The 19,247-nt window shown below is 39.7% G+C and overlaps 1 protein-coding gene across 2 annotated transcripts in view; it reads right to left on the reverse strand.

The window, feature by feature from the left end:
- COL4A5 (collagen type IV alpha 5 chain) overlaps nt 1-19,247 on the reverse strand; it is a 300,168-nt gene that overhangs the window by 69,127 nt on the left and 211,794 nt on the right. For both annotated transcript variants that reach the window (XM_006082247.2, XM_006082246.2), the window contains exons 30-35: nt 16,066-16,179; nt 4,968-5,135; nt 3,990-4,079; nt 3,380-3,529; nt 1,511-1,609; nt 104-193 (exon numbers count right to left, since the gene is read on the reverse strand). In XM_006082247.2, the coding sequence (XP_006082309.1) occupies nt 104-193; nt 1,511-1,609; nt 3,380-3,529; nt 3,990-4,079; nt 4,968-5,135; nt 16,066-16,179 (711 nt within the window). The remainder of the gene's footprint in view (nt 1-103; nt 194-1,510; nt 1,610-3,379; nt 3,530-3,989; nt 4,080-4,967; nt 5,136-16,065; nt 16,180-19,247) is intronic.

Below are 19,247 nucleotides of genomic sequence, written 5' to 3' on the forward strand. Positions count from 1 at the left end.
GTCTCAGTCTGATTCTATCCACACCAATCTCTTTTCTGATAACAAAGATAGTGAGCTGTCTTCCATTAGTGGATCTAAATACTTGGGAGATTTCATTACTCACCTGGAAATCCCATATCACCTATGGTTCCTTTAAGTCCAGGTGGTCCCGTAAGTCCTGGCTCCCCAGGGAGACCAGGGTTACCCTTGGGACCTAGAAATGTCAAATTGGTAAAATTAAGACAAGTCATCAATATTGAGGCTTCCTGGTTTCCTGGAATGGGTCATAATTAAAATGCAAGTATGGAATTGGATGGATCAAATCTTAATTCATGATCAAGTTTCAAAGACTTAACTCAGCATAAAACAGGCAAGAAATCTCCTTCAGATCATATTACAATATAATCTCAGTAATAGAGGTCTCCTAATACAAATTTATTTTAAAAATGCAAAACTTTTATCAGGATACCTTGTTTCTTGCCAAAAACTATTACAAAACCCTAAAGTCCTATTTGTTGTATGTGTACAACTACCCTTTACTGTATTTATCACAGATGAATATAGCATAATGAGTTTGTTTTTAAAATATTCAGAAGTAGCTTTCCCATGTAGATTCTGATTATGTGAGAGCAAAAAGAGGAAAGTGGTCATCTGTCATGATATAACCACAGTACATTAGGCCAAGGATAGATAAGTGTTGATGGAGAGGTTCTGAACTGTCACCTCCAACAGTCATGGCTGCTCTGCTTACACATTCTTCCTGGAGCTTAGGTGCTTGAGCTCTAAGGACCCCAATGTTGCCTTAATCAATTTTTCATTGATTTTTTTCTTTCACAATTGCTTCCAACTTGGGGATGAGAAAGCAGAAGAAGTGAAGGATATAAAGGAAATAATTTCCTTTTCCAACTATATCAAGGCAATGTCGTGCAGAGTCTAAAGCAGAATAATGAACCTTACGAAGACGGGACCAGATCCTCTTTATTCATTAGGGGACCAAGTAAAAGAGAATGGCTTAAAAAGCAGAAAGAAAGAATTTTATTAGAGACAAGAAAAAATCTATGTTGACTGTAAGAGGATGATTAATACTGTAACAGACTACCAAGGTAGGTTGTAAAATTTTCATCCCTTGAAACTTAAAAAAAAATCAGCATCTATTTTTGAAATCGTGTGTTTAACATGGCGTAAATATTGACCCTGTCTGAAGGCTCCTACTAGATCATTGTTTTATTTACTTACGCTGCAATTTATGTAAATAAAACCCAGCACCTTACTTTGATATACTTCTGATTCTGTGTAACTCTACTACTACCACAAAAAGAAAACAATACCAAAGCAAAACATCCTACAAGTCTTGACTGTTGATACTTGGGCCAAATGGCAACATATTGCTAAAGGAGAACACCATGTCTCAGTAGCTATTAAAGGATATTGCCATGACCATATCCAAAATATCATCACACATGACAAATACATAATGTTTCAGGGTTCAGGATCAGCTATCCAATTTCTAAAGGTGGTCTATTATACCTACCTGGTGATCCTGGTAATCCAGGTTTTCCAGTCAGTCCAGGTTGCCCTGGGTCTCCAGGCAAACCCTGGTAACCTTTTGGCCCTGAAACTCCAGGAATACCTTCCAACGATGAGAATAAGAGAGACAAGTTAGGCTGATATCATTAATTCATTAAATTAATTTGGCAAAGCAAGCTACTCAGATTCTGAACTGTGAGAAATACAGGAACTAGTGATATTCAAACAGTATAAACCAACAGCACTGAACTCACACTAATAGCTTCTCCTTTTTACTTAGTTATCATTATGAATTCAAAGCGTTCAATTAAGCCACTTTCCTCTTTGTGCTTAATTATCTTACATTGTAATATGAAGGATTTGGGGCAGATTATCTCTAGGCTATTCCTTATATTCTCCAACTATCTTTAATAACCTTATATTAGAGGCAAGTATAGAGTCTTTGCTAACTCTATTTTACAGAAAGCATAAAATGAAAGAGAAGTATTGCAAGGAATAATTCAAGAAAGATATATCATATATATATATATATATATATATATATGCCTAAGTGACTGTTAGACTGTTCAACCGTTTGACCAGTAGCTATGACACACACTGACAACCAGGGGGAAGACACTCAATGCACAGGCAAGGAAACATGGAACAGACTGATGAATCTCAGAGGGAAGGGGGGGAGGGCGGGAAGAGATTAACCAAAGATCTTACATGCATACTAGAGGCCTGGTGCATGGATTCGTGCACCTGTGGGGTCCCTCAGCCTGGCCTGCACCCTCTCGCAATCTGGGACCCTTGGGGGATGTCAGACTGCCAGTTTCAGCCTGATTTCCACAGGTCAGGCCAAGGGACTCCACTGGTGCACGAATCTGTGCATCAGGCCTCTAGTTTTAGAAATAATAAAAAAATTAGGTGGTCCTGCATCTTCTGTGACTATACACAGAATTACATTAATGCCTTAAATACATTTTTGAGGGAAAAACCCCCACCAAGTCTTTCTCATAAGGAAATTTATAACATCTGTATACACATATACCCATACACACCCTCACATGCACACCTGGACTGACAATATTAATGGTTATAACATAAAAAGAGCCACAGGCTTTACTACAAGCTGCAAATAAACCAGGCCTGTTTTAAAGTTCCATGTTGTTTGAAAGGCTATTCTATATAGATTGGATTGTAAGCATTTTATTAATTTGTGTATATCCATATTTTCTGACACATTGCTATGAATGTTATACTTTTATAAAAAGAAGAATTTTTATTTAAAAATAAATGCAATAGTACTTTATACTTTAATTAGTTCTAATAAAGTGACTATATAAACACAGTTGTTCTCGATCTACATTCAGCGAGAGCCCGCTCCCCGCCCAGCCAGAGTTTGGCTGTTCATAGTTCAATACTTGTTAATTCTGCCAAGATAAAATAACAATGAACTATATTTAAAAGCAAAGTATGATATGGATATCAAAATACTGCAGGACAACAATGTACCACTCTTCCCCATCTGGTTTCAGGGGGGAAAAATTAAAGGACCAGGAAATTTCTTAAACACTGCAATCTGTTTTCCAAATGATTCTCACTATCTTTTTCTCTCAACTACACCCTACAATACGTTCTGGAAGACCTGAAGGTGACTGCCCAAGTTTATTTTAAAACCTTCCAGTTTGTGACAGATAAACTGAAAATAAAATACTCAAACAAAAGTAGATCAATGAAATAGTAAAAATCAAGTGAAAATTAATTTTCATTACAAAAATTGATGCACCTTTTGTTGGTGAATCCAGGACTACAAGTCACTTTTTATGATATCAAAAATTGAACTTCAGATATACCTGAAAATGTGTTAATGAATAATACATGCACTTACCTGGTAGACCAGGCTCCCCCTTCTCGCCTTTTGAGCCCAGCAGATCTGGATCCATTGGCCCAGGAGGACCAGGAAGGCCAGGCTCTCCTTTACCACCCTTTTCTCCTATAGGACCAGGAAGCCCTGGCTGACCTTGCAAACCATCATCACCTAAAATCAACATGTATGGGGAAGATACAACATATCAGATTTATACATCCAGGATTAATGTGTACAAACATTCTTCATACGTTTCATAGTTGGGTAGGCCACCAGCCACCCAAACACTTAAGCACCTTATTTATTGTCTTTGAATAACTTGAGCTCACACACATTTTTACACTCAAATGACAAACCCTCTTTCTTCTGAGATTCTCTGACAACTATAGAGACTGTAAATAAAACGAAAATTTAATTCTTGTATGTCATTATTTACCATGATTCATGATATCCAAACTAAGTATTCCACCAAATTGAAAATAGGACCTATTTAAATGCCATATCACATAGAAACAAAATATAAGTAACTATAGCTCATTTTAAATAGTCAAATAAAAATATTATGTAATGAAATAAAGCAATGTTTAATCTTCTCTCTTATATGCATATGCCAGCAAACTCTGAATATTACCTTTGAGACCAGGAACACCATTCCTGCCAGGAATTCCCAAAGGTCCTGGTGGGCCTGGAGGTCCCATGATACCCATTTCACCTTTGGTACCTTTGAAGAATATCAATAAGTAACTTTTACCTTTCCATGATCTTAGAAAGATTAAAGATATGTTGTAAGATATTAACTGGAAAACTATTGAGATTTGGAGGGAAAGCACTAAGTTTTACCCCTTTCCAACTATTGTAACCTTAGTGACCACTATTGTTGAAAACAATGAATAAAAAGACTCAATGTGGTAGCTAACCTCCAAAGATAAGCCACAAATAAAAAACATATCCCAGTATACACATCATTGCGTAGCCTTCTCTCCTTGAATTTTGGCTGACTCTGTGACGTGACCTTAATTAGGTGACATTGTATAACTCCCAAAGTGAGATCATAAGAAGTCTTGCAGCTTCCACCTGGGGCTCTTGAACACTCACTTTTGGTTTGAGGAATTCTCTTCTTTGAAAACCAGCAGCCCTGAAAAGAAGGTAACTACCCTGACATTACCATAATGTGAGGAACCCAGGCCATGTGAGGAGACACTATGGATAATGAGATACCATGTAAAGAGGCTAAGGAATACTCAGATACCAAAGAATTGCCATCTTGGAAGTAAATCCTTCACCCTCAACTACTCGAGCTGGTGCCATGTGGAGCAGAGTTAAATGACTTCATTAAGGCATCCCATAATTCCTGACCTACAAAATCTTGAGCAAAATAAAGTGGTTTATTTAAACCATTAAATTTTGGGGATCATTTGTTACATAGAAATATATACCTGGAATTCTCACAGAGAAAATATAATACAAATAGCAAAGTCAGTTTCCTGAAATCAAATACATTTTCCTTAAGGAACAGTATCAATCCAGAAAAGTATAAGAGAATAATATACTACAGTCATATCAGTTAATTGTCTGAATCCAAAACCAGAGAAAACTTTAAAAAAATTACCTGGAAATCCAGGGGTGCCTGCTTTTCCTGGAAGACCTGGAGATCCTGGGGGTCCCACAGGACCAGGTGCTCCAGGGATCCCTGGACTGCCTCTCTCACCAGGGGGTCCTGGAACATCAAACCCAGGAGGCCCTGGATCCCCCTTCTCTCCTGGTATTCCATGCAAGCCTAATTAAGACAACACCAATGTTAAGTTATTAAAGCAATTTTAAGAGAGGTGTCTAGTTATTTTGCTAGCAAACAAGTGATAGAATCTGATGTATAACAAACCTAACAGTGAGTTAAAAGGATATTTTTGACATCATATATATAAAATGACCTAACAATTGAACTTTAGGACTTTCAAGTATATTTCTCTAAGAAGGTACTTCTCAAATTATTTATGGTGAAAGATCAGTCTTTTCTTAATTCTTAGTCCATCATGGACTAACATTTTTTATAAAATACAAAAAATTGCTAAAAAATAAAATAAAAAGACAAACAAAATACAAGCTTAACTTTTGGTTATTATATTTAATAAAGAGAATTACACTGTCAAATGGCAATATAAGTTTCTAAATGCTTACTTTTAATTTCTTCTAATACTAATTCCAATGTAGACTGGTAACAAATACTTTGTGGTTCAACAGTGGCATTTGGATTTGCATTGCTCTAAGGCAGTGGTTCTCAACCTGTGGGTCGTGACCCTTTTGGGGGTCGAACAACCCTTTCACAGGGGTTGCCTAAGACCATTGGAAAACACATATATAATTACATATTGTTTTTGTGATTAATCACTATGCTTTAATTATGTTCAATTTGTAACAATGAAAATACATCCTGCATATCAGATATTTACATTATGATTCATAACAGTAGCAAAATTACAATTATGAAGTAGCAACGAAAATAATTTTATGGTTGGGGGGTCATCACAACATGAGGTACTGTATTAAAGGGTCACGGCATTAGGAAGGTTGAGAACCACTGCTCTAAGGTATTATAAATTATTGGGATATCCTATATAATAAAGATGAAATATGCAAATTGACCATCACTCCGCCACAAAGATGGCTGCACCCACAGCGGAGATGGGGTTTCTGTAACACAAGATGGCTGCACCCACAATGGAAACCGAGTTCCCGTAACGAGCCTTAATGAGCAATCAGCTGGGACCTGAGGCTGTGCCACCTTAAAACCCCCATGGGGCTTGACAGGGGACCTCAGACTACTCCCCCTGCCCTGGTGCCAGGCTGGGAGACCTGAGGCCGCACCCCCTGCCTGGCAGGGCTTGACAGGGGACCTCAGGCCATGCCCCTTGCCCAGTGGGGCTCGATGGAGGACCTCAGACCGCACCCCTTGCCCCAGCGCCAGGCCAGGGGACCTCAGGCCAAGCCCCCGACCCTGGTGCCAGGCCAGGGGACCTCAGGCCATGACCCCTGCCTGGTGGGGCTTGATGAGGGACCTCAGACTGTACCCCCCACCCAGCGCCAGGCCCGGGGACCTGAGGCTGTGACCTCGCCTGGCAGGGCTTGACAGGGGTGGGACCGAACCAGGTCTGGATCTAGCCTAATGGGGGTGGGGCTGGCTGGGTCTGGGTCTTGCGCAATTTTGAGGTGCATGTGGGTGGGCAGGACTTGACTCTGGGTCCTGTGGTGCACTCCAGACTCCGACAGGAGAAAGATTTTCATATACATTTTACTAATTTTCTTTTATCTCTGACATTTCTATTATAGAGAAAGGGCAAATAGCAATATTAAAATATTTCCTCTAATTAATCTCCTTTCAATGTGCACAAGTTTCATGCACTGGGCCACTAGTATTTCTATAATCCATAAAAGTGATTACTGAGTAAGTCAGTTATACACACCCTTTGACTTTATTTTGGCTTTGTATATGCTGTTTTAATAATTATTTTTATATTTTGTTGTTATTTTGTTTCTCAGTATTCCAGCCAGAATTTTACAAAAAATACATGACACTAAAAAATATATAGCCTTAGTAACTTTCTGGAAGATGGAGCTACTAAAAAACAAACAAACAAAAAAAACACCAGTGTAGTTAAAAAGAATATGTTAAAGGAAAAATATTACACTATAAATATGGTGTGGGTTCCCACTCCAATACCTATCAGCTTTGTGACTTAGTCACTTGACAATGTTGGTCCTTGTCTGTTAAATGGGGATATGCCATAACTGACTGGAAGCTAAGGGCTGAGCAGGTGACCATTCCAAGTGTCCCTTTAACAGTAAGATATAATTTTATTGTTGGAGATTCATATATAATTATTTTTACAAGAGATCAAGATGCTGAAATTTTAAGATCTGTTTAATGTCATATACCAGTATGTCCTTAAACTAATAAAATTCAATTTGAAGATCAGAGAATTCCTTTTAATTTGCACATTGGTGATGGTTCTAATGCTGCCATTTTATAGTATAATACTAGAGATATTTTATATTATTATATTTGTGAAGTATGATGAGATACTTAATAATAAGCACTATTATAGCACTATATGGATCATTGTTTGTTGTTATATGATAACCCCCCAAAATTTTAATAGCTGAGTTTTCAATATATCTATTTGCCCTTTGAAATATGTTCCAAGAGAACACTTCTACAAAATAATTATAAGAAACCAAAGACTTAAATCTGGATAAATCTTGTTTGATATTTATGTTTAAAGCTTTTGTTTTAAGGTAGGGCTTTTGAGAAAAAACTACAGTATCCAGTAGACCTGAAGTTCAAGAGGTAGAGTGTTACAGTTCAGCAGCAACCAAAGAAGACACAAGTTGCAAAAGATTCATTGGGTTAGAAAACAAAGCTAATCATGTAAAGATTAGAATAAAAATGTTTACAAATATAAGTGATTAGATAGTGATTTGCTATTATCATATTGTAGCAATGGGTAAAGAAATTTATTTTAGATATTAAGTCAGGTATTCATATAGCATATTCTATAAATCAAAGGTATTTGCCAAGAGACACAATAAAATATTTACATTCACAAAAAGTAATAAATACTCTTTGAAGTTGATCAGCTTTACATTTTTGCTTATCTTTGATCTTTTATTGCTTTGAATAATCATTTTGGAATTTAAGCTTCTCAGGTTAGTTAGAATTTAAAAATTAATTTGATTTTATACCTTAACAGGTTAGGGACAGAGAACTCAATAATTATTAGTGGATGACTATGATTAAACAACCTACATGTACAAGGCAAGATTTATGTATTTATTGCTATTATTTATTGTATTAAAAATACTATGCTGTACTTTTAACAACATTGATTTGTCCTATGAATACTGCCATGAATAGTAGTTCTAGTATAATCAGGATGAAGAAAGTCAGATAAATTCAAAAGCTCTGCTGAATCTCCTTATACAATAATAGGAATTATATGGATATATTTATGGAGGTCAAGTACATTAGAGATGTATAAGTACTCTAAATTTATTGGTAGGTAAATGGAACCAGTTAATGGAAAAAAAAGGAAAATTTCAAAAACCTGAATTATCTGTGAGAAGTTTACACACACACACACCACAACCCAGGGGTTTTATAGCCACTAGCATTTAAAAACTGTAATGTACTCTCCTTCATTTATGAAAATGACATTAATAAATCTTTATTTATTTGATTCACATTAGTCATGATGAACTTGAGCCATTAAGGTACGTAATTTTTCCCGAGACTAGACAAGCATTATAACAAATTGTGGACTTGGAACTGAGTATATTTAAGTGACCTCTAGAAAGATTCATTAAAGCAGTAATCTCTTAGCTAATGGCCAACTCAAGTAATAAGAATCCAAAACTTCTATTTCTGCATGGAATGAAAAAGCACTTTGTTTTTTGTCCCTTGGCATTTTTTCTTCATTTCACTGCTGTCAAATGATATTCAAACTGATATTCAACAGGTCCTTTATTTACAAACACATATTAAACTGTAGAGCTTGCCTTGAAAAAGAGAATGACAAATAGTAAAACTTAATTAAATAATCTCAGAAAACAAGTAAAAAGAAAAGTCTGAAAAGCATTATGGGAACATTTTACTCTGGAGAGATGACAATACAAAACACTTTCCATTAAATTTTCTATTAGAAGATGAAAATGTAAGCATCCTATCTAATAATAGACAAACATGGTAATTAACCGTAACTTCGCTACCCTTCCCATTGGCTAATCAGGGCGATATGCAAATTAACCGCCAACAAACATGGCGGCTAATTTGCATATGTAGGCTCAATGATGGGAGGCGAAAGGGGAAGGATGGAAGAATGGTAATCAGAAACCCAGGCGGCAGGCAAGAGCCGGGTGGCAGGGTAAAGGCACTTTGCCCTGCCCCCAGCCCTGGATCCAAGAACCTGGGCAAAGGTCCACCCCCCAGCTGGTGATCAGAGAAGCCGGGTGGGGCAGAGAAGAGGCCGCCAGTGTCTGCCTCTTCCCTGCTCTCCACCCCGGTGGTGATCAGTGACCCCTCGAGGCAGGGAGGGACCCAGAATACGGAAGCCATCCTGCCTGGCTGCGGGGGACCTGATCGCATCCCCGGCGATGAGGCAGGGAGGGACCCAGAACACAGGGAAGCCGTCCTGCCTGGCCGTGGGGGACCGATCATGTCCCTGGTGATGAGGCAGGGAGGGACCCAGAACACGTGGAAGCCAGGTCTTTTTTTTTTTTTTAGATTGTGTAATTATTTATTACAAATAAACGGTGGTTTCACATCTGTCAAAAACGGGTCCTCTTTTTACATGTGTGCGCAGTTTCTGATGTACAAGAAAGGGTCATGTGCTTAGTTCGTCCATGCAAAGCTCACAGGTACATCACTAAATACTTTAAAAATAGAATGATCTCCTTTTGAACCGATCTGTTTAGATTCAGGATTAGTAAAACAGTATGCAACTAATGAAATACAGTGATAGGAATTAGGAAGTGTGACACTGATGGTTCTGGGCATGTGAAAGGTGAGGGACAGAAGGGTATACATGGCCTTCCCTTCAGTTCTGCTGGAGAGATGAGCTCCGAGGGCCCAAGCTGCTCCATGCCCAGAGGAGGTGGGTGTGGTCAGTGGCTGTTTCAGAACTTCTTGCCAAGCAGAGACCTTACCCGACCCACAGGAACCTTTTTACTTCAGAAAACAGGAACAGACAGTTCCCAATGGGCATGGGAAAACCAGTGTCTCCTCCTGTGCACGGTGTCCTGATGGGGTGACGGGGGAGGTGGGCGAGGGGAGCAGTGCAGAGTTGTTAGGCAGCTGGAGTGGGAGTGGAAAGGCCATGAAATGTCCACAGTCCTGGCTGTGCCCACAGCCTGGGCTGCTCCTCCAGGCCCTGGATGAGGGATTTGGGCTGATTCTCTCGGGAAGGGAATATTCCATGGGTGGAAGATTTACAGGCTCAGGGTGGGCCGTGTGTTAGTTTGGGGCAAATCCCTCAACATTCCTGCTGCCAAGCCCTCAAAGGAATGAGGCAGAGGCACCCCTCACCCCCAACACCCCTTCATGGACATTTTAGCATCTACATGATTTTTAATCCCTTCAGGGAGACTTTCTATCCTGCAGTCCCATCCCACCCCACTGTTGCTGTTTGTCTGCCAGCTGGGTCGAGCATCAAGGGAAAGGGGGGTTAATATTCACTGAAAGACTACTGATCCTACCGGGAAACCAACCTGTTTACTGTACTGTTGTAAATATCATACCCTTTATATCCTGTATATTGGCTTCTTTTAAATAAAGTGAAATGTCTAAAAAAAAAAAAAAGGCAAGGCAGGGCGGGACCCAGAAGACCCATATGGGGAGTGCCACTCAGCCAGAAGCTGGCTCATGGCTGGCCAGTGCAGTGGTGGTGGCAGGAGCCTCTCCCACCTCTGTGGCAGCACTAAGAATGTCCAACTAATGGTTTAGACCTGATCTGTTGGGGGCCTAAGCCTTTAGTTGGACATCCCCTGAGGGCTCCCTGGCTGCCAGAAGGATGTCTGACTGCAAGGTTAGGCCTGATTCCCCAGGGAGTGGGCCTAAGTCAACAGGTGGACATCCCCCAAGGGGTCCTGGACTGTGACTGGGTACAGGCCAGGCTGAGGGACCCCCCCCCCAAGTGCACAAATTTTTGTGCACCGGGCCTCTAGACTTAACTAATAGACAAACATGTAAATTGACCCTACCTTTGCTACACTAACCAGCCAATCAGGAGAGTATGCAAATTAACCCAACAAAGATGGCGGTTAATTTGCATACGTAGGCTCCAAGTGGCGGAGCGAAGCCTGATGGCCCTGGGTCTGGTGGAGCGAAGCCTGGTGACCACGCAAGCGTTCTGCCCCAACCCGCTGGTGGAGGGCCTCTGGGCCTGCTTGGTCAGCAATGCTGCCGGGATGGAGGAGCAGAGACACAGCCCACAGGGGGGCCGGCAGCCAGCAGCCCCAAGCCCTGCCTCAGCGCTGAGGTTGGAGGAGCAGAGACACAAGCCTTCAAGGAGGCCCGGTACCCAGCAGCTCCAAGCCCCACAGCCATGGTGGCGCTGGGGCCACTGGGGCTGGAGGTGCAGAGACACAGCCTGCAGGGGGGCTGGCACCAGCAACCTCAAGCCCCATGGCCCCGGAGGCGCTGGGGCTGCTGAGGTCAGAGTAGCAGAGACATAGCCCACAGGGGGGCCAGCACACAGCCGCCCCAAACCCTGCCTTGGTGCTGGGGTTGGATGAGCAGAGACACAGCCCGCAGGGGGGCCCGGCACCCAGCAGCCCCAAGTCCCACCTCAGCACTGGGGTCAGAGGAACAGAGACACAGCCCTCAGCGGGACCGGCACCCAGCAGCCCCAAGCACCACAGCTGGGGCGGGGCTGGAGCTGCTGGGGTCAGAGGAGCAGAGACAGAGCCCCCAGGGGGGCGGGCACCCAGCAGCCCCAAGCCCTGTGGCCAAGGAGGCTCTGGGGCCACTGGGGCCACTGGGGCTGCTGGAGCCAGAGGAGCAGAGACACAAGCCTGCAGCAGGGCCTGGCACCCAGCAGCCCCAATCCCCACAGTGGCGCTGGGGTTGGAAGAGCAGAGACACAGCCCGTAGGGGGGCCCGGCCCCCAGCAACCCCTAGCCCCAAGGCCACAGAGGCGCTGGGGCCACTAGGGCTGCAGCAGAGACACAAACCAGCAGGGAACCTGTGGAAAGGGAGATAAACTATCATAACTTTATCTCCTTTTCCACAAGATGAGAAAACTGACCCTGATTTATTTAGTGATATGGCCCACACCTTTCTAAAAGCACAGGGTATGTTATGACCACTCCCAGGAAGGTCTGGTCAGAATACTGTCTCCAGGGAATAACGCTACTGTGGCATATCATCTAAGAGAGGAAACAAGCTTTTGTTGGGTTTATTCTGAAGGTCAGAGAACAGACCACTCCAACATATGCCATGTTGTTATATTAATGATCTTGACTTGCAGATGCTTGAAAAACAGCAAATGCAAGGAGAGGTTTTCACTGAAGTCTCCTGCTCTGCCTAAAATCAGACCCCCCCAAAAGGTTCCCTTGATGGGAAAAGTGCCATCAGCCAGTGAAGACTGACTCCTGTCACAGGACAGGAGACTAGAAGTTGACATCACACCCAAACTTTGTTACAAACTATCTCCCCCACCCCCATCCATCTTTCCTAAAAATCATGTACTCTCCTCTAAGAGGCCTACATATCCCGTCCCCTTTCCCTAGGAAGAAGGTATTTAAATCTGGATTCTAAGCCACCTTGGGGAGTTATTCATTTTTCCCTGGGATCTCCCACATATACACGAGGTACACATGTTAATGAACTTTAGTTTTTCTCTTGGTAATCTGTTTTTCATTACAAGGGCCTCTGCTAAGAACTCAGAAGGGTAGAGGAAAACTATTTTTCCTCCTCCATAATCCTATCTCGGGAAATCAAGTCCCGGGCTGAACAGTGAGTTTGGCTCAAGTGCCAAGTAGTCCTGGCTGAGGGGAGGGAAGCTTCTAGGGGGAAATCAATGAACTGGCATCAAAGTAGGACAGAGGGCACATGCATGGTTGCTGGTGGGAGTTTAAAATGTTTCAACATTTTTGGAGGATGATTTGGCAAAATCGATAGAAATGTTCAAGGTACATCCAGGAGTCTTCTTCTAGGAATCTCATCTGCTGAGATAAAGCACGAGTGCATAAGCCTTGGTCAGAACCCAGGATGCTACTGCGGGCTCCCCTTCCATGGTAGGAAAACCTGCTAACAACCTGCATTTTTAGCACAAGGTGGCATCTATACTAATAAAAAGGTAATATGCTAATTAGACTGAACATCTTCCAGACGACCTTCCGGACAAAGCCATGGTGGCAGGGCTGAGGCAGAGGCGGTTAGAGGCGATCAGGCAGGCAGGGCAGAGCAGTTAGGAGGATCAGGATGGCAGGGAAGAGCAGTTAGGGGGATCAGACCATCAGGGGAGAGCAGTTAGCGGGATCAGGCCAGCAGGGGAGAGCAGTTAGGGAGATCAGGCCAGCAGGAAGGTGACCGGTTAGGTTCCAGCAGCCCCGAGGGGTCCTGGATTGGAGAGGGTGCAGGCTAGGCTGAGGGACCCCCCACCCCCGCTCCCGTGCACGAATTTCGTGCACCGGGCCTCTAGTATTAAATAAAATTCTTATTTAAAAAATTGGTAGTTAGAATTTCAACTATGCAGTATAAGTCAGGGATATAAAGATACTAGTAATAGCCTTGCTGTTCTCCCTGCTATTGAGATAGATGAACAGAAATGGTTATATTTTTGAAATGGGCTAAGATAATATTCTGCTTTGGTGATCTAATAAAATTTACATTCAAAGTTGAGCATATATGACTAGTATCAAGTATATGGCTAGTATCAAATATAAAATGTGGTCTATTTTGTGGCAAAAAATTGTGACTTGATCAAATTTCTGTATTAACAAGAATGCATTGGATACATTTTCATGCCAGTTGTTGTTCACTTCATTTGTTTGTTGAACAATATTAATTAAGATCTTGAATTCTATGGCAAAGTACATAGAGGGGTGGGCAAAAGTATGTGAAGAACAATAATAAATAATACAACAAATAATAAATAATAATACAAGTATATGCTCTGTTACGTGTACCCACAACTGTAAACCTACTTTTGCCTACATCGTATTTACAGAAGAAAGAGGAGAGATTAAATTCAGCACCATTACTTTTATCCCTGCCCATCCTATCTATACTTTATAAATAAATATACCCACGTAGCCATCAATTAAAAAGAGAGGGAGAGAAAATTAGACAAATGAAACACTGTATAAATGTATTTTTATTTTGTTCAGAATGGTGTTAACAGTCATTTCTTTATTCTTGCTCAGCTGTGATTTAAAAATTCAAAATGCTTTCAAAACCACAAGAATTCGGGGAAATAAAATAAATGTCAAGAACCATATGATTTCACTCATCTTTGGGATATAAAATTGAAAGCAACAAATAAACAAGACAAACAAACAAAATACTCATAGACACAGACATGGTAGTTACCCAAGAGAAGGGGGTAGGGGTGGTAGAAAAGGGTAAAGAGAATCAAATATATGATAACAGAAGGAGATTTGACTTAGGGTGGTAAATACACAATGCAAAATACAGGTGATGTCTTATCGAATTATATACTTGAAATCTATATAATGTTATTAACTAATGTTACCCTAAGAAATGTAATAGAAATTTAAAAAAGAAAATTACAAAATACAAGAAATGATAAATTTATTTTAGCCATCTTTGTGGAACTGCAGGCCAAGACTATAATGGACAATCCTAAAAATTGTTTTTTCTTAAGATCTCTCTGTTATGACAGTTAGAATTTTTTTATGAGTGTTGAAACAGCTACTTTTAAAAAATCTGCTTCAAAGTCACACTGTAAATTTTTTTCATTTTTAAATCAGTAGTGACATGTTAGGGGCCATATGAAAGGTACAATTTTCCATAAAATAAAATTTTTAAACTGGACATAAACAAAAGTAACCTTTACTTTCCAGGATTTTTATATTGTTAATTGGTATTTCTAGATTTTTAGCATGATAGCTAACAAAATAACTACTGCCATTTAAGGTAAGAAAATATATTTCCTTTGTTCAAAGTCAATATCTGTACATCTGAACTGTGTGTTTGTCATCTGAAGTGTTCAAACGAATTAAGTAATGATTAAATGTTCCATATTTGTTTTAATGAATTATTACAGTGTTTTACAATAACATAATGTTGGCTCAAGAGTAACCAAGACTGTGCCTACCTAGATTAAGATAAGAATTCACATCACCAGATAGCTCAGAATCCACAAATTCAAGTAAGTTTAGAGTGCTTATGCATTGTAAATCCTCACACAAATGTTTCTCCAGTAGGTTACAAGCTGACAAAAGCTTTTTTGCATATCTATATAAAAAGAGTTTAGCCCTGGCTGGGTGGCTCAGTTGGTTGGAGCATCGTCCATACACCAAAAAGTGTGTGGGTTTGATTCTCAGTCAGGGCACATACCTAGGTTGCGGGTTCAATACCCCTTCAGGACGTATATGGGAGGCAGCCTATTGATGTTTTTCTCTCACATTGGTGTTTATCTCTCTCTCTTCCTCACTCTCTAAAAATCAATAAAAACATATCCTCAGGTGAGGATTTTTAAAAAAGAGTTTAGAGTGCTTATCACTTGTAAAGTGATTGCTCATTTATGGGCACAAGACAAGACAATTCAACTTATCTTATTAAAAAAGAATGAGAATGCCAAAAAAAATATTTTAGCAGAGTGTTAACTCTAGTCATGTGTTAAGAAATGTTACAGAGGTTCCACAGAACAAGGTCTATTAATACTGTACATCTAGCTACTCGGGTCTGAAAAATCAGCACTAGACGTCCTTAGGTCTTTGATTCCAAGACTCCAACTAGCCCAACAATTATATGCTGTGACAATATATGCAATTATAAAATAGCATTATAGTTAATAGATCAAATTTAAATAAATAGGGAGGAAAATATCATGGATTAATTAATTATACAAGTAGACATTTTACCTCTCAAATCTCTTTCAGAAAGACTGTTACATAGGTTATACATTTTGAAGAGCTAAACATCTATACAATCAGTGCTACTACAAAATATACATTTACTTCAATCTTACCAGGTTGGCCTATTGGTCCAGGAATCCCTGGTGGCCCTGGTGGTCCCTGAACACCTATTCCTGGTAGCCCAGGAGGTCCCATTGGCCCAGGTTGTCCATTTGGTCCAACGTCACCTTTAAGAAATAAATATAATTTTATTTTGCATTAGTTGCCCAATTGATTTAGCGCCCTTTATTGAAAATACTTATTTTTCTATTAAAATTGACTTTGCAACTTTGTAAAAAATAAAACTGTGAAAATATATTGTTGGATTTTCTTTGCTAATATTTTCTTGAGAATTTTTACATCTATGTTCATGAGGGACATTGGCCTATAGCGTTTTTTCCTTTGCCTGGTTTTAATATTAGGGTAATGCTGGCCTCATACAATGATTGGGAAGCAACCCATTCACTTCTATTTTGGGAAAGAAATAGTGTGTAACTAGTGTTATTGCTTCTTTAAATGTTTGCTAGAATATTATCAGTGATGCCAAGTGAACCTGCAGTTTTCTTTGTTGGGATAATTTTAACTACAAATTCAATTTCTTTAATAAATATCTGAATTAGCTTATTTATTCTTCAGTGAGCTTCAGTAGTTTGTACTTTTCAAGAAATTCATCCACTTCATCTAAGTTGTCAAATTTATGGGTGTGCAGTTGTTTGTCATACTCCCTTGTTACTCCTTTAATTTCTGTAAGGTCTGTAATAATGTTCTGTCTTTCATTCCTAATATCGGTAATATGTCTCTTCTCTTTTTTCTTGATTGGCCTGGATAGAGGTGTATCCATCTTATTGATCTTTTCAAAGAACTTCATTTGGTCTCATATAATTTTTCTATTTTTTTCAGTTTTTAATTCCACTGATATCTGTACTTATAGTTATTTTGCTCTATCTTCTGCTTGTCTTCTTTATTTTGTTTTTCTTTTCTAATTTCTTAAGGGGAAAAGTTAGATACTTTTTTTGAGATTATTCTTTTCTCTAATAATTTTTTCACATATGAATTTTCTTTTAATCACTTCTTGATCTGCATTCTACAAATTTTGATATTTTTTTTCATTTTAATTCAATTCAAAATACTTTCCTTCTGATCAATGGATTATTTAAAATTATTTTTGTTATTTTCTAAATATGTCAAGATTTTTACAGATAGCTTTCTATTACTGATTTCTTGCTAAATCTGTTAATGGTAAGAGAATCTACTCTATGATTTCAATACTTTTAATTTGCCAAAGTTTGTTTAATGGCCCAGATTATGGTCTATCAAGGTGAATTTTCTGTGTGCATTAAAAAAGAATGTGTTTTCTGCTCTTGTTGGATAGAATGTTCTATAAATGTTAATGTTGAGGAGTTATGCTGAAGAGAAACTCCTTTCATTGCCCTGCTACAACACTGTAGATCCTATCCTTGTATCCTTCTACATGAAGGCAATGCCAAGTATGGCTCATGGTAGTTGAATGAGCACGAAAAGTCTATTTGGATTGAAGGCCACCTGATATTGGGCATTACAGTATCTCAATTTTCTATCTGTAATTTTATATCCCCTTTACTAAAGAGAGATGCCAGCCATGGCTGGTGTGTCTCGCTTGGGTTGGTTGAGCATCGCCCTATGCACCAAAAAGTCGCAGGTTCGATTCCTGGTCAGGGCACATGCCCAAGTTGCAGGTTCAGTCCCCATTCAGGATGTGTACTGGAGGCAACTGATTAACTTTTCTCTCTCACATTGATGTTTCTCTCTCTTTCCCTTCATCTCTTTCTAAAGTCAATAAAGCCCTGACCGGTTTTGCTCAGTGGATAGAGCGTAAGCCTGCGGACTCAAGGGTCCCAGGTTCGATTCCGGTCAAGGGCATGTACCTTGGTTGTGGGCACATCCCCAGTAGGGAGTGTGCAGGAGGCAGCTGATCAATGTTTCTCTCTCATCGATGTTTCTAACTCTCTATCCCTCTCCCTTCCTCTCTGTAAAAAATCAATAAATATATTTTAAAAAATAGTCAATAAAAACATATTTCTAAAAAGAGAGCTGCCAAAATTGTATAATCTTAAGGTGCCACAAAAATCTATCTCTCTTGATCTTCCAGTTTCTCATAATTTAAAAAATGCTTTTAATATTTACTACTTTAATTTCTATTTATATATTGTGCGTTGGGGATTTATTTAGTAGAGACCACTTACTCAATTACCAACTTTTAAAAAATCTACTCTTTCCCCATTGAATAATAATGCAATTTCTGTTAAAGACCAAGTTTCCGTGTATACATGAGTATGTTTCTGAACTCTATTATATACTGATTTACCACTTGTCTGTTCCAGCACTGGTTCACAATGTTATGATTACAATGATTTTGTAATATGTTTTATTATATGTTTGATAAGCATTAAGTTTTAGAATCTGATATGCCAAGTGCTTCCAAAATATTCCTACTTTAATTTTCATTGAAAATACATTATATTTATGGAAAAACATGGGCAGAGTTGACATCATTGAGTCTTTTTATCCATACATATAATTTATCATTGAATTAATTTTACCCTTTTTCATGTTGCTTATAGAGTTTTATTTTTTCCCTCAAATACATTAGGCACATTTTTATTGATTTCTAGATATGTTATAGATTTTTCAAGGTATATTTTATTTCTTTCAATATTTCCAAACACATCATTCTATTTTTCACAATGATACTTTTGTACATTATTCCAGCTACCTGGAACATCCTTCATTAAAGATTCAGTTCAAATTTCACTTCCTTAATGAAGCCTACTGAGGCACCTTAGATGAGGATCTGAACAAAAGTAATTTATAAACCAAACTGTAGACTGGTAAAACCACTATGGAAAGCAGTCTGGTGAATCCTCAAAAATTAAGACTAGAGCTACCTTATGACCCTGCAATCTCTCTCCTGGGTAGCCTATATAATAAAGAGGTAATATGCAAATTGACCATCACTCCAATACACAAGATGGCTGCCCCCATGTGGTCAAAGAAGGCCACCTCCATGTGGACACAAGATGGCCAGCAGGGGAGGGAAGTTGTGGGCGACCAGGCCAGCAGGGGAGGGTTGTTAGGAGTGACCAGGCTGGCAGAGCAGGGCAGTTAGGGGCAATCGGGCCTGCAGAGGAGCAGTTAGGCATTGATCATGCTGGTAGGGGAGTGGTTAGCGGGTGATCAGGCAGGCAGGCAGGCGAGTGGTTGGGAGCCAGCAGTCCTG

The sequence above is a fragment of the Myotis lucifugus genome, unplaced genomic scaffold, assembly GCF_000147115.1.
Source record: "Myotis lucifugus unplaced genomic scaffold, Myoluc2.0 scaffold_2, whole genome shotgun sequence".
Taxonomy (NCBI): domain Eukaryota; kingdom Metazoa; phylum Chordata; class Mammalia; order Chiroptera; family Vespertilionidae; genus Myotis; species Myotis lucifugus.